Source organism: Stylophora pistillata, chromosome 1 (assembly GCF_964205215.1).
Source record: "Stylophora pistillata chromosome 1, jaStyPist1.2, whole genome shotgun sequence".
Taxonomy (NCBI): domain Eukaryota; kingdom Metazoa; phylum Cnidaria; class Anthozoa; order Scleractinia; family Pocilloporidae; genus Stylophora; species Stylophora pistillata.
Window position 1 is genome coordinate 34,535,501 of NC_142519.1, and position 26,659 is coordinate 34,562,159.

Below are 26,659 nucleotides of genomic sequence, written 5' to 3' on the forward strand. Positions count from 1 at the left end.
ACAATATTCGTGTATGAAAAGGATGAAATTACTTTGTTTGGATAAGACGTGGTTGTACATGATTCCTATAAGTATTGGTAGCAGCTGTATCCGGCGAAAAACGAGATGTTACAAGGGTTGGAAAATAGGGCTCTAATTGTCTCTCTTCAGAAGCATTGTTTTGGTTGGCGAGAATTTCGTAAAAATATCACCGTACAGCACCCTACAATCAATAAGGGCGATCTTTCATAAAAGCTATAGCAATATTATTGTTTGGATGTGGAAAAGTGGGCAGCTATCTGGTGATTATTCTATTTCAAGCCTGAGAATCTGCTCACTCGCTGAAAGCTGTGGATAACAAGGTAGGTTGGCAAACCGTTCCTGCCATGTAAAACAAAACTTTTATTTATAGAAATCTTCCACAGGTTAACCCAAACCTTATCATTACAAAGAGTATTTTCATAGCCGTCAAAAACTTAAGATTTTCATGTTTGCTTGCAGAAAGTAAAATATCTAAAAGATTCCCTAAGTATTCAAAAACAGCGGTGTTCTCAATGACGCGCTATTCCCACTTAAGGGAGAAACAATCATTGCGACATTTATTCATAATATGGAGCTTTCTTGTCGGCTGTCAAAGCTAATTTGCCGGAAGGATTACAGTCTTCTTTCAAGCCTGCTAAAGCAAATATGTTTCATACATATTTCGAGCGCAAGGAAATGAAGTCTTAAAAGAAATCATCCACGCATCTAGACATGATACTTTCAGAAAGCATGAGGTTAAACTCAGGATACGACATACTGTTTTTGTCATTTTATCCTGATAATAGACAGTTTATCAAACAAGATCTCATGATACCTTATCGATATCGAGTCGTTTACTAAGCATGTCCCCCGTGTTGTGGTTTGGTCGTAACTTTTCCTATGTTCAAGTTCCTGTGTACGATAATACGAAATGTAATATGTAAAATTTCGAAAATATTCTTTTCTTTCTAAATTCAGGGCATAGTATGCGCGGGATGCACTTTAAATTCATGCGAAAAACTACGCGGTAACCTCCTGACGAACAAAGATCTACGTACGCAAGCGTCTTACCCTCTCCGTTGCATTTTTTAGCCCCCGAATTCCGCTTTTTAGTTGTGTGGTTATTTAATTAAAAGGAAAATACTGGAATTTAGAGCTATTGTTCGTTCTGAAACTGGAGAAAAATATCATGCGGTTTATCAAAGGGCCACCTGAATTTTATAGCACTTTTACATTTCCGAGTCCAATCCGAAGGCAACAGGGTTGAATCGGAAATGAGCCTAAACAATAGCTTGAATATATGATTACTTATTAAAGGACCTATATAAACGTGGCCACAGTCAAAGAACAATCATAATGGTATCTCATGAATCCGAGTGCATAAGTTTTGGTTTATGAGTGTCAGGTTGCTTCCCGAAACAAGCGCTCGTCGATAGAAAATATAACAATTTTTAAGAGTCCTACGTCATTACACGCGTCTATATACGAGATAATAATACAGCCAACTGCGCATGTTTCTGATCTCACATCCAACCAAAAATGATTTTGTTTGCCATTGTCAATAATACTAGCGCTGGCTCGTTAAGGTTCTCCGGCAGTTAGGGATCCATAAGGTCTACGTCTGAGCAGAGCTGAATATTTGATGAACTCGACTCCAATGCGATGATACATTGAAAAATGGGTCTGTAAAAGTCATTCAAACGATTCTTAGACACAGTTATATGCTTTACCTAGTAACCAATATTTATATTAGAAATAGAAGCACAAAGAAAAAAAACAAAAAAAAGTTTAGTCTCCAAAACAACGTTTGTAATATATATATAACCAAACTACTTGTGTGATCAAGTTATCATTGTAACTTAAGAATATTTTGGTAATTTTTTGTTTTGTCTTTGCCAAGGTTTCAGCCAAAAACATTTAAAGAAGAAAGTCCTCTCTTTTGAACTAAAAATAATAAACTTCAAATAAAAAAGAGACGTTTCCGTATCCTCTAAGGGTGGATTAGTTAAATGCAATTTCATTTATGCAACATTTTTATGTTGTTCTTGACGGTGTTCTCACAAGATTTCACAACTATTATGAATGAAAAGTATATTCTATTAGGTTTAGTTCAGATCTCCAAACTAATACATCTGCGATCGGTATAATGCGACTGATGTGTCACTGGGCTGTCCGCGTTTATCTTTTCAAATCAAAGCAGAGTCGTCCAAAGTCGTCTACACTTTTTACAATCAACACTAGTGACGAATGGGGTTGCCATCGCCATCTGTAATGAATGGCTGATGGCTATCTTTTGACAATTTGAAACAGGTTAACGCATAGCATAATTTTCCGGCAGCTACACTTATGATGCTTTGAAAGGCTTTGCATCGCACTCCCCACGCAAGGTTGTAAAACAAAATACTTAGTATTACCGCTTAACAAAATCACCCCAAAATCTTTGATATTCAGTTTAATACAATTGTTCAATTCTTCACCCTGTTCGTTTGGCATCCAGCCATGCACCTAATTCAAAATTAAAGGTTATCAGTTTTTAATCTGACCATCGCAGAAACATTCGCATAATTTAAAGTAATCGAGCAAAGAATACCTGTTCTGTTCCCACAAATAATCTTTGGTAATTTCTACTTTGGCTTCCGCGATTCAAACCGCGATAGCTTCGCTCTTGGTAAGCATGACAAAAATCTCTTTCGGAAAGGATCATCAAACGTTAAAAGCTTTTCTGTTATTTCAGCAGAGCAGAAACCGAATTTTCACTCTTGGATCAAGACGACACTTTAGGTCAGGAGCCATTTAGGGTGAGTAACAAATGTGATCTTAAAAAACGAAGCGATAATCTACTTAACATCGACTCATTTATAGCTGAACCGCACTCCAAAATACGCCGATTTCTTTTTTTAACTATATGTGAAATCTTGTTAAGGAGAATGCAGTGCCGTTTGATTATGAAGTACACCATCAAGCAAAATTGTATAAACGTTAGGCTGAAGCAGCGTTCTCAACCTGAGTAAGAGCTCTTGTTCCTCTACTATAATCGAACGATAGCATTTGACTTAAATACACATATTTTTACGACTCATGTACTTGATTTTTTAAAAATCAAATTCTCGTCTACCCGCATAGCTTAGGATCACAAATTGCGGGTGTTATGCGTCTCACTTTAACTGACTCCCTGACAGTTGGACAACCGCGCGTCTATACAAACTGAGAATAGTCAAGGGAATAGTTGTGATGATTAACTTCAACTAGTAATTTGAGTCATCTCGGCTGGAATAATTAACCAGTAAAATATTAATATATAGTGTTACCGCTATCTCGCCATAAACATGAACATGAAGATACAATCTAAGACTTCTTATTTTGGAGCAAGCCCCTATTTTTTGATCAGTAGTAATTCGATCATTCAACAATCATATATCATCTTTGTACAAGTAAATCTACAAAGCTTAACCCAAAGACGTTTCTCATGATGACGTGTGAAGAGGCATTTCTAATTAACCAAACTGATTAAAAACTGTTCAATAGACATTTTTTAGCTTAAACTATCATGCGATGTAAAATAAGTCGTAATACAAAGCATCGGATATATATAAGATAATTTTATTCAACGCTTGAATGTTTTGCAAAAATAGTTATCTAATGCCGGTGAACCTTATTGTGCTTAACTTTTAACATAGCTTTGAAACTTGTAAATATTATATCTGCGAACGCTAATATGCTCCAGAAAACAAACTAACTAACTAAAATAAACCATACAAACCTAAAAAGCATTAGACATGCATCATGTTCTACAGCAAACTCAGAACAAGAATCCACCATAAATGATACGGACATAAATTGTACAATTTAAATGTTTGTACCATACAACATACTGACTCAACTGTCGTGACGGAAAATGGGTAGACTAGTTAAATAAAGGAATGGACGGAAATAAAAAACCACACTGTGGAAAAAATGTAGGTAAGTAAGGGGAATTCATAATAACATAATAAGGAATTGCACTATACGTTGTTTATTGAGTAGAACAGTTCTGCTTGCCACAAGACTACTGACGATTTTTTAAAATTCCTCAAATTGGCAAGAGTGCTTTCAATGCAAAACGTCAAGAAAAAAAAAGCAACAAATAAAAAAAAAATAATAACCCATAGCTGTCTAAAACAAGCTGACTGTCGGCCATCAATCAGGACATGTGTCTTCTTCACTTATTACTAACTTGGAAGGAAGTCTTCCATTGGTAACAGAGTCCAATTTCCGGGTTGCCGATCTTGGATAGCGGTGGCGCTATTCAATGGTAAGCCGGCATACAATGCATCTGATATATCAAGTTAGATGATTTACATTTTTAGTGGAATGGGAAAACTTTTGCGTGGGAAGCTGTTACGATGAGATTTCGAAACAAATTGAATGTCCTTGGCTTTGAAAGCATCTAATATTCTATCTAAATCCCTAATGTTTTTTTCTTCTTTTTAAAGGGGAAAAAAGTACACTCCACGAGCTCTGTGATTTTATTCCTGCTTTTGCATCAATTTTTTTTCAAAAACCAGATGTTTGATTTACAAATTAATAGAACCGCAATACAGTCTGGTATATTTTAGGTAGGTAGAAATGATAACCTTGTAATCGACGTGGAGTCGATCCGGTTTTGTCGAACAATTTGATTCAGGTTAGGAGAAAAATTAGTGAATTAAAAGCTAACTTATAAGTTCCAAATGTGTGATGAATAAGCAATAAATATCAAACAGTAGAGCTTATGATAATTTCAAACACGTCCTTAGTAAGCCGGCAAGTGTTCGCATGCGCCATATCATTGCTCCAGAAGCCTTGGAGAAGCGTTTTTGGCGGATGATAGTTGTCATTCCGCGGATACTGTGAGGAAGCTGAATCGGGCCTTAAATGAGATAATTTTGTCATAAAACGGAAATTAAACTTTTACAACACATTAACTTAAATCATGGAAAAAGCACCGCGTACAAAATGTAGGCAACTGTTTTGGTTGCAAACGTATATTGCCTTCACGTTTACATATTATTTGCCTTCCGGACTTCTTAACCTACTTTGTATGACAAAACCATTAATGCACTTTGTTGATGTTCCGGCCAGTAGGTGACACTTGAAAAATGCTATTTTTCTTTATGAAGTAAACAAAGTTAATAATATATATTTGCAACAGTCACTCATTGTACAGAGATGTTAAGGAATAATGACAAAAAGACCTCAATGAACATAAAAAATGCATTCGCTGTCTCCGTTTGGTGAGATCCATCTTTAAGATCTTTTACGTAAAGCTCAGCGTTTCTCTATTTGTCGATTTAAGTGGTAAGTACCATTACAGTTTTTTAAAATCTTACTTCGAATTCATACTTGGATTCAAAAGAACTTTACAAATGGAAAAAATCACCTTATTCATTTTGTTCCACAGCGGGGATTTGAAGAGTTTATGTTTGAAAGCTAATGAACCTTAAAGTATTTCGTTTTTTGCGATCATGTATCACAGAGCAAAATATTACTTTAATTCAATTTTTCCAATATATATATATATATATAGAAAGGGCAAAGATTCGACGAATATAATTGAAACTGTCGAACATTTGCCAAACGGCAATTGATTAGTACTCTTGATGAATTCCATTTGATTAAATAATTGATCACAAGTTCACAGCAAGGTCAAAGAATGAAATAATCTCGGGTTACTGAAGTAAAATTTCCTTGAAAGCCATCATTTTGTTCTTTGTCTCAACAAACTATGCCCAAAAAGGTGACGTCATGCACGTTTTCTCAGCTGCGTTTTGTACGAAATAGAGGGCAATACGAGAAAGCATCATACGATCCTTTCGTGTGGTCACGTTCAAATGTTTTGGCAAATAATTTGAAGTAAGTTACTTAAGAACAGAAATACCCTCAAAAGATCTCTTTCAAAGTGATTCTTCAGTTTTCTACTGCGCATCCTGTACTGGGCATAAAAAAAATTACGTACTCAGGCGAAAAAAGCAAGCACGCGTTCCGAGAACACGGTACTGTTTTTCAATCAGTGGACTGGGTAAAGGCGTACAATGGTCTTAAGCTCTTCAACCAGCATGGTGACCTGTTTCTTTTGTTACATAATTTTGGTGTACAAGCTATTTCCTTAAATTGAAGAAATTAAAAGAAAAATTCATAGAAGGAAAAAAATATATAGCTAAACGCAAGCACGAAGCCCGTTATGTACCAAATTTTTCATACGCTCGAGACTTTCTGTCAATTCAGTATTTTTTTTAAGTGTCACCTTTAAAACCGCAGCTTCCAGCTACCGCAAAATGTGCCGTGAACCGATCAAATGACACGCGAGATTAGTGCCAATACAGGCATAAATGACACGCGAGATTAGTGCCAATACAGGCATAAATGACACGCGAGATTAGTGCCAATACAGGCATAAACGGGGTCTGTTTGGCCCATCATATCTCTGAAACAAGCACCGTGACCTATCTTTCTTATCGTATTTTTCGAAAGTGACACTGGTAGAGAACATTTAAGAAAAGCTTAAAGAAAACTGTCCGATAACTTTCAGTTTTCTGAATCACTTTCAATGATGCTCCTATAATAACCCAATTTTGCAGTAAAAGTTTGGAATTTTATCAGCACGACCTTTGCTTGTGGGCAAGAAGAAATGGGTTATTTCTCAAATATCAAAATCAGATCATGTCGCTTTTTGACAGACGTCGCTTTTTGACAGAAGTCTCCTTGACTGTAGCCTTTAAGGTCTGTGCACAACTACGTCATATGACTGACCAAAACTCCTGCGTCAGAAGTCTTTCACTACCTGCACTGCAATGATCATTACATGTTGATTACATCCAACTGCACATCAAATTCGGAATCACCTCACCACAAATTTTGTCTTAAGTCTAAATCTCTGATCAAGTTTCATTTCAGTTGCAAATGGTGCGATTATAATTTCATGTTATTTAAAGCAAGATGACTTAAGAAGTTCATAAAAATATCTTTAGGGTGCGAAAAATTTCCATCAAAAACTAAACGGCCAAGTGGGGTTCCATAAACACACTTAATAATGAAAAAATGAGGTACATTACAACGTAGGTACTTTCATCAATACATTGAAACTTAAGTACAGGTTTAACATTATTTACAACTCTTCTATTATACTTGTTATTCTCGATGGTTACATTTCAGTGGCGGATGCAGACCTTGAGCTAAGGGGTGGGGATGGAGGGGACAGCGGTTTTTTTGTGCGTACACCTGCCAGCTTTTCGTCCTTCTGCATTTATTTTTCACCCAAAATTAGGGGGGAGGGCGGTCGCCGGGTCCCTCCCCTAGATCCGTCACTGCATTTTAAGAATTTACATGACTAATCCTTCAATTGTGACAGAAAACTTTTATGAATAAAGGGGGTAAGTTTCTAAAGAAACTGTGCTGTGATGCTGCATCGGTGCGGGTAACAAGGTATCTAAGGTTTATCAGCTAAGTTGATAATACGTATGATGCACGATCCTCGCAGTAGATATATATATGAACTTCATATATTCATTGTATCTCATTTAAGTTGATAATGTAAATTGTCCACCGTAAAGAGTTTAAAAGCTCAGTGACGTTTCGAGCGTTAGCCCTTCGTCAGAGCAAAGGGCTAACACTCGAAACGTCAGCTGTTAAACTCTTTACGGTGGACAATTTACATTATCAACTTAATTGATGAAACCAAGTTAGAACATTTTATGGATTTCTTACAGCTCAGTGCATGCTGCTTATCTGCCAGGCAATGGTAACAGTAAAAACAGAATTGAGAGTTTCAGTTGTTTAGCTAGGGAACCTGCTTCGCCCAAGTAAATGCGATAACTATCTCTTATCAATTCAAAATTGGAAAGTCTCTTTCAGTTCGGTTAACGAAGAAAATTCTTATTTTTTCACGCTGGTAACTCTTTATATGTCTTTCGACTTTGCATAGATTTTACGTCGTGTATGTTCAACTTGAGTAGATTAATTCCAAGTTTTCAATTTTTGGAAATAGCAATTTTAACTTGATAGTAAGGAGAAAGTAAGGTTTTTACAAGAAATTAATAGATTTAAAATCTGCAAACAGGAGAACTTGTCATTACTGCTCAAAAGATGAGTGATCGTTCGTATCAGAATATCTTTGGAATGGAAAAGGCCGATTAGCAAAGTTATTGAAAAGAATTCTATTATTATCATCACTACAACTGTGGAGCATCTTGAGCCCTTTGAAAAGAGAAGAATATCTTTGTAGAAACGAAACAGCTAAATCAAACATTTTGATCGATAGCCTTGTAAGACCGCCGTTTTCTAATACTTTTTTTTAATGTTTTCGTATATATTTTCTGCCCCTAAGAGGCTTTAAAAGAATCTTTTTAACGTAAATTCGACCGTAAATTTGACCTCGGTAACAGCTTGTTCTATGTTCCGTAAATATGCATCTTCAGATATTACCTTCGACTGATACAGCTGGCCATGGTGTCTTGCTGATTGCCACCTCTATATAAACTACCAGGTGTTTTGATCTTCATTTGGTCTAAGTTTATTTCTGAAATTAAGGACCGAGATGGTATGCTTCAATTTCCTTGAATTCCTGGAATTCATCGGGATCATGGGTTTTTTCCAAGGTTTAATCCAGCTTTTTTTCCTTTTTCGTATATAAACTAGTTTACCTCGCCACATGATTAGCGCTTTTCCCATGCTCAGTTATAGATCTGTGAACCCTTCGAATGTTGCGAGCAAACCCGTATCAAAGTGTCTATTGTTTTGCTAACATCAACCCGCTGCAAACTACACCATAGGCATTGTCGAGTCTGTGCTACAAGATTATTTTGATAGTACAGAATAACAACGATAATACACGATAACTATTCCCGACATATAAAAACCGACCTGAGAATTCTTTCTCTGGAATTTGATTTGTCTGACAGATAATAATCAACACAGTAATAAATATAAGTATAAAGTAATCGAGATTTAAATTCCGTTTAACGAGCCTTGTCAGACATGTCGGATACGTAAAGAATCCTTGCTACGCAGATGGTAGTTGTGATAACATGAACTAACGTGACAAGAGGCGATTACGTTTCTTTTATCGGCCGTAAACTGAACTAGGAATTTATACCAATACAGCTAATTGGTTCAAGTACATTTATGGACTCGTTTTATCACCGTTTTACTACATGAGAAGGAATTAATAGCTGGTCACTCACATTTTCAGGTTAACACGCATAAAAAGAAGAAGTGAGGTGAACGGTGAGTAGTCACGAGTACCTCGGCCATACACTAGTGAGTAAATGTCGGAATTCATGTTGTTCATTTATAGTTAGATAGCTTTACAATATGGCTTTGAGGAGTTCACCTTTAATCGATCAATCCTTCAACTGAGTGCACTTTTACAGATCGTGGTGCGCTAGACTGAGTTATAGCAACTGATAAAACTTGTCGTCAGTGATATGAAACACCCCGCGATGTTTGAAAGGTATAGCTAATGTGTCGCGAGAGGCTATTATTAGCATAAATACCAAACACTATAAACGTCTGTTTCGATGTGAAATTTCACTTCAGCTATTATGTTAAAGTTCATATCAGTCACAAAGGTAGTTAGTATGTAGATATTATGACGCAAGTTTCTGATGTCGGAATGAGATGTTTTGATGTCGGAAATGCTCGTAGACGCTTTCTGGTTCTCTTTCCACACATGTTCTTCCTAGTTGTTTATTTTTTAAATCAAGTCGTCAGATCATGCTCGTGTTTAAGATTAAGGTTATACTGTCCTTTCTCCACCACACTTCATCCTTTCGTAGTTTGTCCTTCATTTGGGCTTGTCTGTTCTGACAGAGAAATAAACAGTCTACTTGAAGGGTCAACAAATCTGCATAGGTGGCCCATATATCTTTAATTTCTGTCAAGGTTACCCTCGTAATCCCTAAGGGCATCCAGCAAGAAGTGAGGGCGTAAAAAAACCAACCAACGCTCCCGGCAATCTTTCTAAATTGCTGGATAGTAGAGAGGATCTACCTATAATGTATGATTTAAAAGTGTAGGCGGTGGTTCTACGTCGTTTAGATATACTTCAATCAAATTAAATTGCATTCTCCTTTGCCGTGTGCGCTCGAAAGATTGGGCGCTAGAGTATAGAAACAGTACGAAAAGTCACGCCAGCATAAATTAAGAGAGACCTTAAAAAGCTTCCATTTGCCAAGGTAGATTTTTCCTTTTTGTAGCATTTTGCTCATACCCACACGCGTGCGCTATAATAAGCTGCATAATTGACACATATCAAACATGATTGCCAATTCTGTTATGCGAATTTTTTTAATGATCGTCGGATCAGATGGCGCTGTCGTTGGGGGGCTAAGGAACTCTCTCGGATATTCAAAACAGAAGATTTTGGCATGGGTACTGTGACTGAGTATTACAAACATGGTCTACGGTTTAGGATGCAAAAATTGCCGTCATAGGGCTGTACGAAGGAGACAGCTAGGGAAAACGGCATAAAGAAAATCGCCAGTTTCAAACAAAGGTTTTCTGACGTTTGTGTTGCTTTGTCGCAATTCGTGATCGCAGGCGAATCGATTTCTACTCTTTGAAGTACGGGCTCCTTAGAGATACGAAGATGTTGTTAAGCCCAAAACCCCATACGGTTGCTAGTCTCAAAGAATGTCCTTTTCCAATTTTCCATTTGTGAAAAGAGTTTAAAATAATCCGTTTATGCTGAACTATTCAGGTTGCGGTACAATTTTCACAGATGTTTCCATTTGTTCCATTTGTGAATAAGGTGGAGCTTATCTGTCTCTTCTGACGAGGATAGAGGTCCATTCAATTACTCAGTTATGAAGGTTTCGGCAATGCCGTGGTGAAAATGGTGAGCCTGAATTTTTGCTCTAGTTATACTGGAATATTTTCAGCTCATAAGCTCTTACGATATTTATGTATTGTTCTGCTGTGACAAGATAAGTGCGCACCTAATGACTTTGCTAGGAACCGTTATAGACTGAATGGCACTCGATGCGTGATAGTGGGCGTAACCTCAGCAAAAGTCCTGAATATCACGCCTCACGCATGGCCTTTTAAGTTATCCTTTCAGAAGTATGTTTAATTCGGCCCCAAAGCGTGCGTCATAGTTTTCTGAAACAGTTGGTTTCTCATTTTAGAGGAGAATACTAAGCAGAAAATTATATAGGAACGAAAAGCGTGAGAATGACCGATTGAAAAATTCATTTCCCAACTAAAATATTTTCTTTCTGCACAAACCTAAATCTCCCCCATGTTTTTGCGAATTATCTGATAAGTTTTGGTTGGAGGCTAGTATGAAAACATAAAGCCGCGAGGAGATCAAATTCAAGCTTAAAACCGTCAGCTAGATAGTTTTCCTCTCCTATAGGTTTTAGTAGCCAATATGTACAATAATCAACAATCGATGTTTATAGTGCTCCAATGGGTATAAAAAGGCATTATTAGCAAAGCACAAGAAGGATCTAAAACTGTACTTTTTTGTATATCATTGGAACGTGTGAACTGAAGAATCATTAGCTGGCGAACGATCAAGAGATCAAGAGCAAACGAACAAATGTTGATATCAGGGCAAAAAAAATATTAGGAAGCCACTGTATATCTGAGAGTAAAAATCACCGGCTACTGGAGACCTGCAAGAATACCCTGTGCAGTATTTTCTATGTGAAACATGATATTTCTCCCAAACCTCTTCTGTTTTGAAATGGCAAAACCAATGTATAATTAGCACAAAAACAGCCAAAGAGCAAGTAATGATTTATTCACATCCAATTCCAACTAATCATCCAATAACCAGTTCCTCTATTTAGCTGCTTGGCACGTTAAAGGATATCATGAATTTTTCATTAAAATGAAAGGAGAAGTCGGAAGAAACTTTGACCTCAGGTGAGTTACAAAATATAGATGTAAGGATGTAAATAATTCTCCTTCTCGACTCAGTCACCATATATGGAGGAGTCACTATTTAGTTTATTTGATAATGGTTAAAGATTTTCCTTTAATCCCAACCGCACCTATTTGAACTAGAAGCCTCAACTTAATCATTCAGAGTTGAAATAAACCATTTTTTATAATGCAGTCATCGCAAAGAATACAACCACGTAAGATAACGCGTGAACATGAATTCAAATTGAAAACAGCAAATTGAAAATGCGTCAAAGCTTGCACCCCACCGAGAAAGTCCCTCGGCTGATGAATCTCTGTTCTTGATAATTCTACATTTATTTGATTATTCAAATTAGTGATAACCTTTTACCTACACAAACTAAAGATTGTCTATTAAATATTGAAGCAACCCCGGTGTGTTCTCTGAAAAACACCAAATGCCTACAGAATCTTCATGAATAACATGAATACTAATTTCAGTTTGCAATTAACGAAAGAAGAAGACTCAGGGGTTAAATTCGGCTCGAACAACTGCATAGATATACAACATACTGCTTTTTTGTTTTGCTTTTACATTTGCTTTTACTCTCACCATTGATCTGCGTGTTTCTACGATTAAAACCTGTGCCGAACAGGCCAATACTATTTCCCCATCCTTTCGCCGCAGGGAAGGGTCGGAATATCGCAGCATGTCGGAAGAGTGTGACCACATATTCGAATTTTTATTTAAAATAAAGAGATAGCCTATTGTAAAGCTTATAGTTTGAAATTTAAAAACAATCTTTATTGTGCGAAAATGTTTTTGATTGTCTTTTAACACCATCTTTACAGGATGAAATTTCGTGGAACCCTGCAATATTTTCAGTGCAATTGAATTGGGTTAATTGAATAACAGCGGGGATTCGTATATTTTTCATGGCACAGTTTGATATAAATATATGGAAAGTCAGATTGCTTTGTTAATCGACGTAGAATTGTTTTGAAATCAGGAGTTGATTTGTTATTCGTTCTCAATCTCAAGAAGGAGGTTCTATTTCACGAAAATTGCAAATTCGTTTACAGTAAGATTACATTTCTTTTTTTAATCAAACCAGAATTGTGTTCTTTCAACAAGAATTACCGTTATCAACTTCACATTCTCAGTTTAGCATAACCTGAGAACTACGAATAAGCGTGAAAGAACAAAATATAGTAGTATCTTATGCTCCTATGGACACGCCACAAATAGGTGAGTGGAGATATGCTGATACACAAATGTCCCCTGAATGTAATCAGGGTGAGCGTCTTTTGTGGTCAGAGTCACCTTGAAATTACACAACCACTGACTAAAAAGGCCATTTTCCTGATCATTATTCCACATTTTCCTTACTGTCAAAATGTACGTTTTTCAAAACCTTTTAAGACATTTGTAGAACAGACATTCCCAGGGCGGATAACCAAAATTTGGAGAGAAGATCGTCTAGAGAACGATCGAAGAAACTGTCACAGAAAGTCACAAACACGTCCATACAGACTGAAATTTTGAAAATCCCCGAAATGATTGACGCTTTATAATTGCTATTTTTGTGCATTAATAGGAAAACCACAGTTATCGCCAATGCTTTTCAAAGTACTGTATGTTATAAATTTGCATGGAACAACACATTTTCGACTACAAAGCTTTTGTTTCGATTTCTAAGTACATTTTGATCTTTGACGAGTTTTACTTCTTTTCTTTTATGATTCGTTGAATAGGTTTGAAGTGACAATGATGTTACAGGGATAGCCTACTAAACGAAATTCATTGTAAATAAAGACACCGGTCGCACCTGACCCCGCCACATGACAGCCGAAACGTTAGGGCTGTCCACCCGCGCAGAAACACCCAAATTCTGGGGCCTGGGTCAGGCGGTACCGGATTTCTTTCGGCTCCCACTCTTTTGTGTCAGTGTGTATCCATAGTGACTCAGAATGTTGGCTGATTCACAGTCATCTACCTAGGGGTGAAACGTTTCTTAGTACGGTTAACCTTTTATCACGCCGCGTTTCTTTGCTTTTTAGATAAGTGGAATTTATTTTGGTGGTTATTGCTTCTTTTTAAAAAAATACTGAAAAGTTTTTGTGATTTTTTTTATCTTACCGGTCCATGAATTTCTTGAATCTGCCTATTTGTTGGAAAGAAAAGCGCGTTTGACATCTGGTCAAATAGCTTTGTACTAATGAAAGTCCAAATAATGTACTCTTCTTTATCAAATCTAGTTCCAAAAAATGTATGAGGTTCTGTCTCTCTTCTGACAGAAGCAATCAATTAACTCTCGTAAAACAATTACAGGCCAAAATCACGAAATTTGCATACAATAAGAAATATATTTTATTTCTTGGTGATCTTTAATTGACCGATAAATGTTTATCTTATTAGGCGGCTTTGCTGCTTGTTAACTTATTTTTCAAATAATGCTGAGAATTTAGTCTCCTGATTATTTGTCAGCCTTGAGATACCCGCCACATTCCAATGTAAATGACAGCACTCGCCCACGTTCCTGCTTTTCTATGGACACATCACACGCTCACCTCGATTAAGGGTAGTTTTCGCTTAATCGGCTTTTAGACCAGAAATGTTTGTGCTATTACAAACTAAGATAGGTAAGCGCTGTTTCTTGACTACAATCTTTTCTAAGATTTTAATTGAACCAAATGTTTCGATAAACGTATACCAATTTTGAAACATTTTAACAGTTTACATTAACAGCTTCCTTTATTACAAAGACGGTTTGTTTCGAGATCACGTCAGTCTCCGTCCGTTTAAATTTGTATTGCTTTTAACCTGACATCTTGTATCGCCCCCACAAATTATCTTATATTAAGGCAAACGGAACAGACAATGTTGTCTAATTCAATCGCTGTCATGGAAGTTAGATTACATCACTTTGTATGCTCTATATCGATACATTATGAAAAGAGAAATAAACAAACACTCAAGCAGTGCGAGTTAGGATCGTCATGGTAATCATTTACCTATCATTCTCTTTCAAATAAAGATCCCACGCATATTTCCATAATGATCAGTGCTCTGGGAGTTTTACTCTAACAAGGCTCAACATGAGTGGCGTTTTTCGATCATGAATTGGAAAGAATGGGTATGTTTTGTTTGTTTACGTTCGAATTTCAACATCACATTTGCGTTTTAGGAGTGTGGTGACTTTGATCAGAAAGCAGTTGTATTGGTGTAGTAGGCCTGCTGCAAACTATAGATTGACACATATAAAACACTCATCGTTGTTTAGATGAAGAGGAACACGGCGCCGCATTATAATCGTAACGTAATGATTGCAATTGATCTCTATCCTTCTACATGAGCCGTTGTGTCAAAATATAAAGGCGAAGTAAACCAGTCAAATATGCCGTTTCCACTTACCCAGTATGTACCATAACAACAAGCTCTATTTATCATTTAAAGAAAGATGATATTAACAAGCACCTAATTGTTTTAGAACTATCGAGTCTCCTTTATTTTGAAGTTGAGCAGTATGTTATGCTGTTATGCTGAAATCTACGGTGGCCCATAAGGGACATGCCACATTTTTTTATCGTAGATTATCGCGCGATAAATGGAGATTATCGCGCGATCATGGAAACTATCGCGAGATAAATGGAAATTATCTCGCGATAAATGGAGCATAGTATAAAATCAGGACTGGACTCTGGACTCTGGACTCTGGATTCCAGATTTTCTCAAGATTTTTAAATGACAAAAAAAAGGGAAAATTTCAAAAAAAAGGAAAAGAAAATGAAAACAAAAAATTTTAAAAATTTCAAAAAAAAGGAAAAGAAAACAAAAAATTTTAAAAATTTCAAAAAATAGTTTAAAAAAGTTTATTTTGGGCGAGACGAGGAGTGTGCGACGAATTCTTCTATTCATGCCGTCAAACGAATGGCAAAGCATTATTCATCGCGCGTAAATACCATGCCATGTCTGCCATTGTTAATCGAAAGGAACGAGAAGGATTTTAAAATTCGTCTGTCAATTCAAAAGTTCTCTTACGAAAACTGAATAGCGCGAACTGTGTCGAACTATGTCAAGTGTCAAATAATAATGGAAATCCGACTGTCTGCGGCATTTACCAGGACAAATTACACCATCTCGCGAGGTAATCTAATTTGGCTTCGCCAGAATTTCCGGTCATAAACCCTCGTTTTTTATTTAACCCGCTAAGTGTTTTCTCTTAATTTCTGGAATTTACCGGCTTTATCTAGAACCCGGCGGACACAACCTTTACAATTATTACTCCTGCGTAACTAAATTCAAAACAAAACTCCAGAAAGTGACACGAACAATAATGAAGCCCAAAGTGCCTTGCATAATGTTATCTTTTTATCAGACGGCATGTCACCTAATGATCGCGCGGTCTCAGTCCTTCTGCACTACACTCTTTCCGGGCACTCTTGTTCACTTTGTAGTCGGCACTGCTCAAAGTGTGTCTTGACTTTCGTTTCTCCTGAGCTATGGATTCTTCTCCTGAACCGGGCACCAGTAGTTCTTTTTGTCAGTACGAGGAAGAGGCCATGTGAAAGGCATTGGAGGAGTCTTTTCTTGATTCTCGCCAGGTAATTGAGTTTACTGTTACATGTTTTACGCTAATAAAGGAACCAAAGAAATGAAAATAAAGTAACACTGACGGTCTCGAATTTATTACCCATGGGTTCGATGTTGATATATAGGCTACCGACGGATATTTATGTTAAGAAAGAATAGAACCTGGAAAACGGTCATGATAGTCAAGAGGTGACATATTCTTTTTTTCCCATCGTGACTGCTGTCATGCATTTCGTGCACAGGCATTACCTCGCTTTGTGTTTAAAAATGGAAAAAGTGTAGTCAGGAGATGTCATGAGTTTTATCGAAATTGATTTCCTCTGACTGTTGTTATTTCTGAAACAGACGTTTCGGCTAACGATTAATCCTTCATCAGTGATATGAAAAACGAAGATTGTCATCATACGCTATTTAAAGTTAAAAACGTGACGCGAAGCTTGCGCGCGTAACTATGTATTTGATGCACGCGCGAGGTCTTTGTAGGCTTCCGGAAGTACGATGTGATCGTTCCCAGCATTCGGATCCAAAGTAGAGTGCCAGGCTTCAAGGAAAAGTCTCTCGTGGTAAATAGTTTCGAAACCAACGACCTTGACGTTTGTGAAATCCATGTTATGGTCGAAAAGGTGGACATGGCTTGCGACTTTAGAGTTTAAGTCAAAACCTGCAACTGCCTTTTTGTGCTCCGCAATTCTGGTCTTTAATGATCTTTCTGTTTGGCCATAGTACTTAAAATTACACTGTGTGCAATTGACTTTGTACACCATGCCTGACTTCTGGCGGTCAGGTTCGTCTAGCTCCTTGGGGCGTGGAAAAAGGCTGTTGATTGTTTGTTGTGGTTTGTAGGCTACTTTGACCTTTTGTTGTTTCAATATGCGACTTATTTTCTCGGAAACACCCTGTACATACAGCAGTACTACAAAGCCATTAAAGTTGGTCTGGGCGGGTTGTTTAAATAACACTCTCTCGCAGTTCCGTATAAAAGGCATTGGATAATTGTTATCTCGCAGAACGGCCGTTACTCGTTGTATTTCTTCCCGTCTGCCTTTATTGGTAGATGGAATGTTGTTTGCTCTTTCCAGTAAGGTGTTGACAACGAATCTTTTATGGCACATAGGATGACAAGAAAAGAAATCGAGATAACGGTCGGTATGTGTCGGTTTTCTGTAAACATCCACCTGAATTTTTGTGCCGAGTCTACTTGTATTGGTCTCTAAAAAAGGCAAGCCTGGTCCGTTGGTGTTTTCTAATTCTAAAGTAAAGTGTATGTTCGGGTTAATTGAGCTCAAATGTTTGTGGAAATTGTCGACTTGATCCTTTTTGATACAAGAATGACTATCGTCAACATACCTAAACCACCATTTGGGAGGGTACGGGAACGTGGAGATCGCCGTTTCCTCAATTTCTTCCATAACCAGGTCGGCTAAAACAGGACTAAAGGTCCGGTAATACAGGCAACATTTTTATTCAACTTGTCTTGCAACATTATTGCATTGCAAGTTGAAACCCTTTGTTGCGCGTATTACCACGTTCGTGACCAACTTGTCTCGCAACAAAATATAGCGTTGCAAGTTGAGGCAACGTGTTCCGCAAAGTAGACTCGAGTTCTACTTTCTGCAACAAATTTTCAACAAAGGGTTTCAACTTGCAATGCAACAATGTTGCAAGACAAGTTGAAGAAAAATGTTTCCCGTATTACCGGACCTTAATGGAAGAACCCATGACGCATCTAAAAATCTGTTTGTAGTGGTCGCCATCATAAGTAAAATAATCGTGGTTGAGGACAAATTCTGAAAGTCTCAAAATGTTGTCAACAGAAAGATTGGTACGTTCTGCTAGATTCTGGTCTCTCTCTTTAAATGGCGTATGATAACGATCTTCGTTTTTCATATCACTGATGAAGGCTTAAGCATTAGCCGAAACGTCTGTTTCAGAAGTAACAAGAGTCAATTTCCATAAAACTCCTGAGATCTCTTGACTACACTTTTTCCATTTTTAAACACAAAGCGAGGTAATGCCGGTGCACGAAATGCATGACAGCAGTCACGATGGGAAAAAAAGAATATGTCACCTCTTGACTATCATGACCGTTTTCCAGGTTCTATTCTTTCTTAACATATATATCAACATCGAACCCATGGGTAATAAATTCGAGACCGTCAGGGTTACTTTATTTTTATTTCTTTGGTTCCTTTATTAGCGTAAAACATGCAACAGTAAACTCAATTACCTGGCGAGAATCAAGCAAAGACTCCTCCAATGCCTTTCACATGGCCTCTTCCTCATACTGACAAAAAGAACTACTGGTGCCCGGTTCAGGAGAAGAATCGATAACTCAGAGGAGAAACGAAAGTCAAGACACACTTTGAGCAGTGCCGACTACAAAGTGAACAAGAGTGCCCGGCAAGAGTGTAGTGCAGAAGGACTGAGACCGCGCGATCATTAGGTGACATGCCGTCTGATAAAAAGATAACATTATGCAAGGCACTTTGGGCTTCATTATTGTTCGTGTCACTTTCTGGAGTTTTGTTTTGAATTTAGTTACGCAGGAGTTATAATTGTAAAGTTATAATTGAAAGGTTGTGTCTGCCGGGTTCTAGATAAAGCCAGTAAATTCCAGAAATTCAGAGAAAACACTTAGCGAGTTAAATAAAAAACGAAGGTTTATGACCGGAAATTCTGGCGAAGCCAAGTTAGACTACCTCGCGAGACGGTGTAATTTGTCCTGGTAAATGCCGCAGACAGTCGGATTTCCATTATTATTTGACACTTGACATAGTTCGACACAGTTCGCGCTATTCAGTTTTCGTAAGAGAACTTTTGAATTGGCAGACGAATTTTAAAATCCTTCTCGTTCCTTTCGATTAACCATGGCATCGTTTGACGGCATGAATAGAAGAATTCGTCGCACACTCCTCGTCTCGCCCAAAATAAACTCATTTTAAACTGTTTTTTGAAAATTTTAAATTTTTTTCTTTTCATTTTCTTTTCCTTTCTTTCAAATTTTCCCTTTTCATTTTCTTTTCCTTTTCTTTAAAATTTTCCTTTTTTTTTTCATTTAAAAATCTTGAGAAAAAATCTGCGGTCCAGAGTCCAGAGTCCAGTCCCGATTTTATAGTAGGCCGACAAATGGAAATTATCGCGCTATAAATGGAAATTATCCCGAGATAAATGGATTTTATAGCGCGATAAATGGAAATTATCGCCCGATAAATGGAAATAATCGCGCGATAAATGGAAATTATCGCGCGATAAATGGAAGTTATTGCGCGATAAGTGGAAATTATTGCGCGGTAAATGATAAATTATCGCGCGATAATTTGTATTACCACGCGATAATTTTTTATCATCGCGCGATAATTTTTATTATTATCGCGCGATAATTTATCATTTATTGCGCAATAAATGGAGGACTAGTTGGGTCACGTAATCGGCTGTCACGCACGTTGTTTCCGTGGACGACAATGGCTCCCACAGTTGAGGAGGTATATCTTGAGGTTAATAGTTCGTTTTATTTACATAAAAAGATCATTTTGCAGTATGTTGCAATACTGCGACACATAGCTCTGTGAATCAGTACAGTAAACCTTGATTTTGCGAAATCTTACGAGACGCTTTCAGGGATGACTGTAAGTGTCTGGAACTCTCTCCCAGACACCTTTAGAGCTTCCAATTTTCCAGACTTTCGGCGCCAAATACTCCTTTGTGTAACTATACTGAATTTAGTAGTATAGTAATATTTAAATAATGTAAAAATTTTATCATCATTAATGTATTATTATTCATTTATTATAGTTTAGCTTATTCCTTTTACTTCATTTTATTCATTCGAAGATATTAGCTTACAGCTACTCTTAAATTCGAGGTAAATAAAGTTTATGTATGTATGTATGTATGTATGTCTGTATGTCTGTCTGTATGTATGTATGTATGTATGTATGTATGTCTGTATGTCTGTATGTATGTATGTATGTATGTATGTATGTATGTATGTATGTATGTATGTATGTATGTATGAATGGATTATCTAATCTTTCTAATTACATTGCAGGTTTATAAATTTCTAGAAGGCAGATGTGTCGACAAGAGCGTTGTTGCCAGGTTTAAAAAACCTTTATTGATAATGAAATTAAACTGCCTTATAAAATTATTGGTTAACTATATATTCAGTCTAATTTTCATCTAATAGACTGCGATCCGAGCCCGTGGAAATTTTGTATTTATTTATATTTTGTGATTGCATGACTTATACTGTTGTGTTACACTAAAACCTTGAAATAAACTTTCATCAGTTGGCTTATCCTCCAGTCTATACTATATGCCCTCTAAATTTCATTGTCATTGCTCAAATATTCTAGAAGTTACGGAGGTGAAGGGGGTCGGAATTCGCTTCCCTCCCCGGTCTGAAAAGATAAAAAAAGCCCGGGCCGAATAGGGTCAAATTACTTCGTGTACACGAGTACACAATGCCCATAGGCTTTAATATCCTCTATTTCGCGCAAAAATGAATACACAGTAGCTTTGACACATTTTTCAGCAGAACTGTCGATCCTCTTTAGCCAGAAAGGCTTCGTACACGAAGAGAGTAGTATTGGGGACACATGAGGCTAGGTTTTCGAGAGTAATTTATTCCCCTTCGAAAAACCACATCGTACAAAAACTGAACTAACTGTTGTCGTTGTGATAAAGTAGACCCACGAAAAGGTTACGGGCTTCTAGAGCATTTGAAGATACTTGCAATTGTTGTTGTTGCATAATTATGTCAATCAATTCTCTGCATTCCTCCAAACAATATGTGGGGCTTGTTCTGTCGCAGCATACACCATCAATCACATCAGAGTCATCCAGGTAAACTTCTGTCCAGTAATCCGTTGCATTTGTCCATGCAGGAACATAATACAACACATCTGGTCGTCCTGAAGGGGATTCTACGTTATGCGAAGGTCTTATTCTGTAAAGATTCCAGTGTATGGTAACTTTGTTGAGTTCTCCTTGAATCAAAGGCATTAAACAGAATCTTAAGCATTCTAAGTGAATTGGGTCATGATCGCAAAAGATACCCAAATCTCTCATGTCTTTAAAAAAGTCGATCCACCAGCTGGCATTACTTTTCTTCAGAAAAGACCACCAAGCCTCTATCCTCTGATTGCTAACTGACTTTCCGTACAAGAAACTTTTATCACCTGAAAATGCATCTTCGCATCTTGACCTCAAAAACCGTTGTATTCCTGCGACATACATACTTTCTGTTCCCGCATCTGCACGCACTATCCTCGGGACTCCACCAATTTTACGAATATAGTCTGTAAAATAGTTAGCAATGATATTTGGGTTGTTGTTTGTACGACCAACTTCGAACCAAAGAATGCGTCGGCTATAACCATCGATAGCTCCATGTATGCAAAACCCAAATGGTTTGAGCTTGTCGTAACCATCTATATGCCAAATGTAGTTGGGTCCTTTACCACGGTATTCTCTCCTTCGTAATCGCTTTGATGATCATGACTATACGCCAGCAGGATCCAATTCTTTAATTATAACTCGTACGGTCTCCTTCTGGACAACAAGACCGTAGTCAGTTCTTAATCGCTGGTGATTTGGCGATAACCAATACTACTCCCACTTCCTTTGAGTTCAGTTTCAATCGCATTTAAAATTTCCTTGATGTCACTATGGTCTTTTCTTCTACGAAGACCCTGACGCCTAAGCACTCGTTTCGGCTGGCGCAAGCTTATTTCAATTCCATGAAAACACAAAAGAAAAGCGAGGATCTCTGAGTAAGCCAGATCGGGAGAAAAGTAGTGATTAATAATATCTTTCTTTTGGAAAGTATTAGGCAAGCCATTGCCAACGTAAGGCGGTAATACAGCACTGAATACTGTGTTGACTGCGTGACTAATATCACGCACATGCTGAGTGCGAAATATCGCGCTATAAAATTTCATTTATCGCGCAATAAATTCTTAATTATCGCGCAATAATTTCTATTTATCGCGCGATAATATATCATTTATCGCGCGATAATTGTTCATTTATCGCACGATAACCTCCATTTATTGCGCGATAATTTCCATTTATCGCGCGATAATTTATTATTTATCGCGCGATAATCTCCATTTATCGCGCGATAATCTTCATTTATCGCGCGATGATTTCCATTTATCGCGCGATAATTTCCATTTATCGCGCAATAATTTTTCATTTATAGCGCGATTATCTCCATTTATCGCGCTCTTATCTCCATTCATCGCGCGATAATTTATCCTTTATCGCGCGATAATTTCCATTTATCGCGTGATATTTTGATTTTATCGCGCGATTAAAAAAAATGTGTCATGTCCCCTATGGGCCACCGTATCTTTGATATTTCATCACTAGATCAACCAAAGAAAAAGCTTTTCGATGTGTTCCAAGGATGTTGAAAACTCTTTTCTTTCTCAAACAAATAACATAAGGAAATAATAAAGTTTCTACGGCTTTGTCATCTAAATGTGATCGACTGCCTCCCCTCCTGCATGAATGAGTCAGTGGCTTTAGTTATTTGCCACCACTTACCATTTTTGCTGTTAGGGTGTTCGTGAGTTTAAAATTTTCCTTTTTAAAAACGAGTTACCTTTGGAGATATTTTGATTCGTTCTTACGAACAAGAAGGGTCTTTTTATGAACCATATATTAGCTTTTAATATCATCGTCATCATCATTATTATTATCTATCATTTTAAATAGGTAGATAGATAATTACGTAGAGTGCTCGGTAGCTAGGTAGTTTTAGATAATTAGATAGATAATTACATAGAGGGCTAAGTAGCTAAGTAATTTTAGATAGGTAAATAGATAATTACAAAGAGGGCTAGTTAGCTAGGTAGTTTTAGGCAGATAGATAATTACATAGAGGGCTAGGTAGATAGATAACTACACAGAGGGCTAGGTTAGATAGATACTTACGTAGAGGGCTAAGTAGCTGGGTAGTTTTAGATAGGTAAATAGTTAATTACAAAGAGGGCTAGTTAGCTAGGTAGTTTTAGATAGGTAGATAGATAATTACATGGAGGGCTAGGTAGATAGATAACTACATAGAGGGTTAGGCTAGATAGATACTTACATAGAGGGCTAAGTAGCTGGGTAGTTTTAGATAGGTAAATAGATAATTACAAAGACGGTTAAGTAGCTAGGTAGTTTTAGTCCGATAGATAATTACGTAGAGGGCTAGGTGGTTTTAGATAGGTCGATAGATAATTACATAGAGACCTAGGTAGGTATAGATAGATAATTACATACAGGTGTAGGTAGGTATAGATAGATAATTACATACAGGTGTAGGTAGGTATAGATAGATAATTACATACAGGTGTAGGTAGGTATAGATAGATAATTACATACAGGTGTAGGTAGGTATAGATAGATAATTACATACAGGTGTAGGTAGGTATAGATAGATAATTACATACAGGTGTAGGTAGGTATAGATAGATAATTACATACAGGTGTAGGTAGGTATAGATAGATAATTACATACAGGTGTAGGTAGGTATAGATAGATAATTACATACAGGTGTAGGTAGGTAGGTAGACAGACAGACAGACACATAGACTGATAGTTAGGTAGATTGATGGATAGCTGGATGAAAATAAATACTTCCATTAAAGTTAGTCATTTCACTCTGATTTTTCTTTCCTTAGGTTAAGCAATAAGTATGAATAATTCAAGTGACAGCGCCACCGAAACTCCTTTGCTATTTGTCACAGAACCGAGCAATATTGCTAGCGCAGTTGCTGTGGGTCTCGTGATAGTACTTACCATATTTGGCAATGCAATCGTATGTGCAAGCTTCTATACATTCCGAGACCTTCGAACAATATGTAACTATTTTGTCCTAAGTCTCGCAATATCTGATGTACTAGTGGCAATATTGGGGATGCCATTTTGGTTAGTATTGCAGCTTACTGATTTATCAAAACAAACCGTCATTCAGGGAGATCTTTATCTCTTCTGGCAATGCATGGATATTTTCTTCGGCACAGCATCCATAATGAACTTGGCAGCGGTTAGTGCTGATAGACATGTGGCAATTACTGCTCCATATTCATATCCTCATATAATGACATCACGAAGAGCATTGATTATTTTGTGTGGTGCATGGATTTACGCCGTAGTAGTGTCTAGTCTGCGACTCCTGGATAAAAACTGGATAAAAACTGGTGGATATCAATATATGGTGTTCATAGCGAGCTTTGCACTTCCGTTGTTGTTCATGATAGCGATGTATGCTAGAATTTATGTTGTTGCTAGGCGCCAAGCTCGTCGAATCGGTCGTAACAGGAACTACACTACAGACGTGAAAGCCGCGAAAACAATAGCGGTGGTGATTGGTGCGTTCGTTTTCTGTTGGGCGCCTTTCTTTGTATCAGTCATTGGCTACATCAAAAACAATAACTTTTATCCTTTGGATGTTTACAAGTGCGCCAAATGGTTGGAATATGTAAACAGCTGTTTGAATCCTATATTATATACTTGTTTAAACAAAACATATCGTCGGGCCTTCAGGAGACTTTTTACTCGATGGCGAGGACGGCTGGAAAGAACTCGTGAAGAGTCACTCACGACTATAGGAACCTTATCAAGGAGGCTCACCTTGCCTAGGGGATCCATTTTTGCCACTCAAGGAGATACGTTTTCCAGCTCGTCCTCAAGGGAGCTTACTAATGGTGAATTAAAAAGGAAGCTTAGCAGAAAAAGCAGCGTTAAAAGAAAAACAGAAAACCCTCCTGTTACGTTCATATAACATCTCTCCTCTTCCAGGGATGGCTGGAAATGGAGAGGGTAATTTACTTCTCTATTACAGTTATAAACCTTGAATTAGAAGCTTGCAGAAAAGGCGAACAATCTAACATTACAAAAAGAAACTGAATAAAGAGTAAGAAAAAAGGAAAAGGAGTAAACACAAGAATCTGAATCTGTCAGTATTCAGTGTTGTCGTTCGCAGGCTGTACAGCCGACATCGCCAATAAGGTCCTCGTTCGTCACGGAGCACCAATGGAAAGTTATAGTTGTCAGTGATTCGCATTGATTCTTGTTGTAGTTTATGGCGACTGACCATGAGTCTTTATGATTTGGTTATCCAAATCGATACTTTATTTTCGGAAATGCTTTTTATGTGACTGTGACCGTAAGTTTGGGTAAAGGAATTGTAGTGAAATGTTGAATAAAACACATTCAAGAGAGTCGCGGGGGGGGGGGGGGTGGGGGGCACGTTGACGGTTGGCGGTTAAAAATAAGCCCTTCTACGGTCGACGGTTAAATTTTAGGCCATTTGACGGTTGACTGTTAATGTTTTGGAATTTCTTTTATAAAAAGAATTAAGTTAGGCTGTAAATTTTCATAATGACGCGCTTGTAAAGAACCGTTAAGTTATAACACCTTTTATTAATAAATGACTAACGTTTTACGACACCAGAAGTGTTTCCACACCGGAAGTCAGTTCTGTCGCTAACCAGTTTTACTTGCGACTAGAAGTTAAAGGACTTACATAAATGTACTTTTGTGATAAATCAAAACTTTTATTTATAAACAACAGAACTTGACTCCAATTAAGGCAATCGTTTGGTTCTTAATTAAGGATATCTGAGGCATTTGACGGCTAACATTGGCTTGCTTATTTGACGGTTGATGGTAAAACTATTGCGTTTTTGACCGTTGACGGTTAGTATTTTGACAATTTGACGGCTGGCAGTTAACCCCATTGAGACCCTCATTCAATCGCTGTAAATTAAAGCGCAAGTTACGAGAAATCAACGTAGAAACCCTGGGGTATAAGGAAGGGTATGCTTTACAATGGAGTCTACGGATTGACCCCAACAAAATTTTCCCGTATGTAAGTTCCCATAGTTTAGCTTTTAAGGTATTTTTCATAGTTACAAGCTAGCAAATGTTGTGATTATCTTTTTTCTGTTCAGTGTAAGGTGACCAGTGTAAGTAACTGAGCTGGTGACATCAAGAGCCAGTAGGTCAAAGTCATTTAGTTCCAGTTTTCTCAGATAATGATGTCTCTGGCGTCAAAAAAAATAAAGGTAAAAGATGCTTTTGTCAAACCCTTAGATTGGTTTGCTCATGGGCATAGACTTACGCCCTGGCTAAACAATCAAAATTACCGTACAGCGCCGGGTTTGTCGCTCATGAAATAGAAAGAAAGAAAGTTTTAAGCA

General features: G+C 37.4%; 1 protein-coding gene and 1 pseudogene across 5 annotated transcripts; one reads left to right on the forward strand and one right to left on the reverse strand.

The window, feature by feature from the left end:
• Positions 1–26,545, forward strand: LOC111335066 (alpha-1A adrenergic receptor-like). Of its 5 annotated transcripts, XM_088753077.1 has the most exons (7): positions 1–341; positions 2,738–2,798; positions 9,206–9,240; positions 10,766–10,852; positions 11,798–11,886; positions 14,904–15,002; positions 24,137–26,545. In XM_088753077.1, exon 7 carries the CDS (start codon positions 24,151–24,153, stop codon positions 25,237–25,239), a length of 1,089 nt encoding a protein of 362 aa, XP_088609203.1. In that variant the 5' UTR covers positions 1–341; positions 2,738–2,798; positions 9,206–9,240; positions 10,766–10,852; positions 11,798–11,886; positions 14,904–15,002; positions 24,137–24,150; the 3' UTR covers positions 25,240–26,545. The 5 variants fall into 5 exon arrangements, with proteins under 5 accessions (XP_088609203.1, XP_022796640.1, XP_088609218.1 ...); XM_022940905.2 differs by lacking the exons at positions 10,766–10,852; positions 11,798–11,886; positions 14,904–15,002; XM_088753080.1 differs by lacking the exons at positions 1–341; positions 2,738–2,798; positions 10,766–10,852; positions 11,798–11,886; positions 14,904–15,002 and adding an exon at positions 5,189–5,316.
• LOC111335065 (uncharacterized) lies at positions 20,911–22,401 on the reverse strand (annotated as a pseudogene).
• Positions 26,546–26,659: the final 114 nt, after the last annotated feature.

Bases quoted from the DNA above. Each gene is read 5' to 3' on its own strand.
- LOC111335066 (XM_088753077.1), top strand. From the start codon at position 24,151: ATGAATAATTCAAGTGACAGCGCCACCGAAACTCCTTTGCTATTTGTC.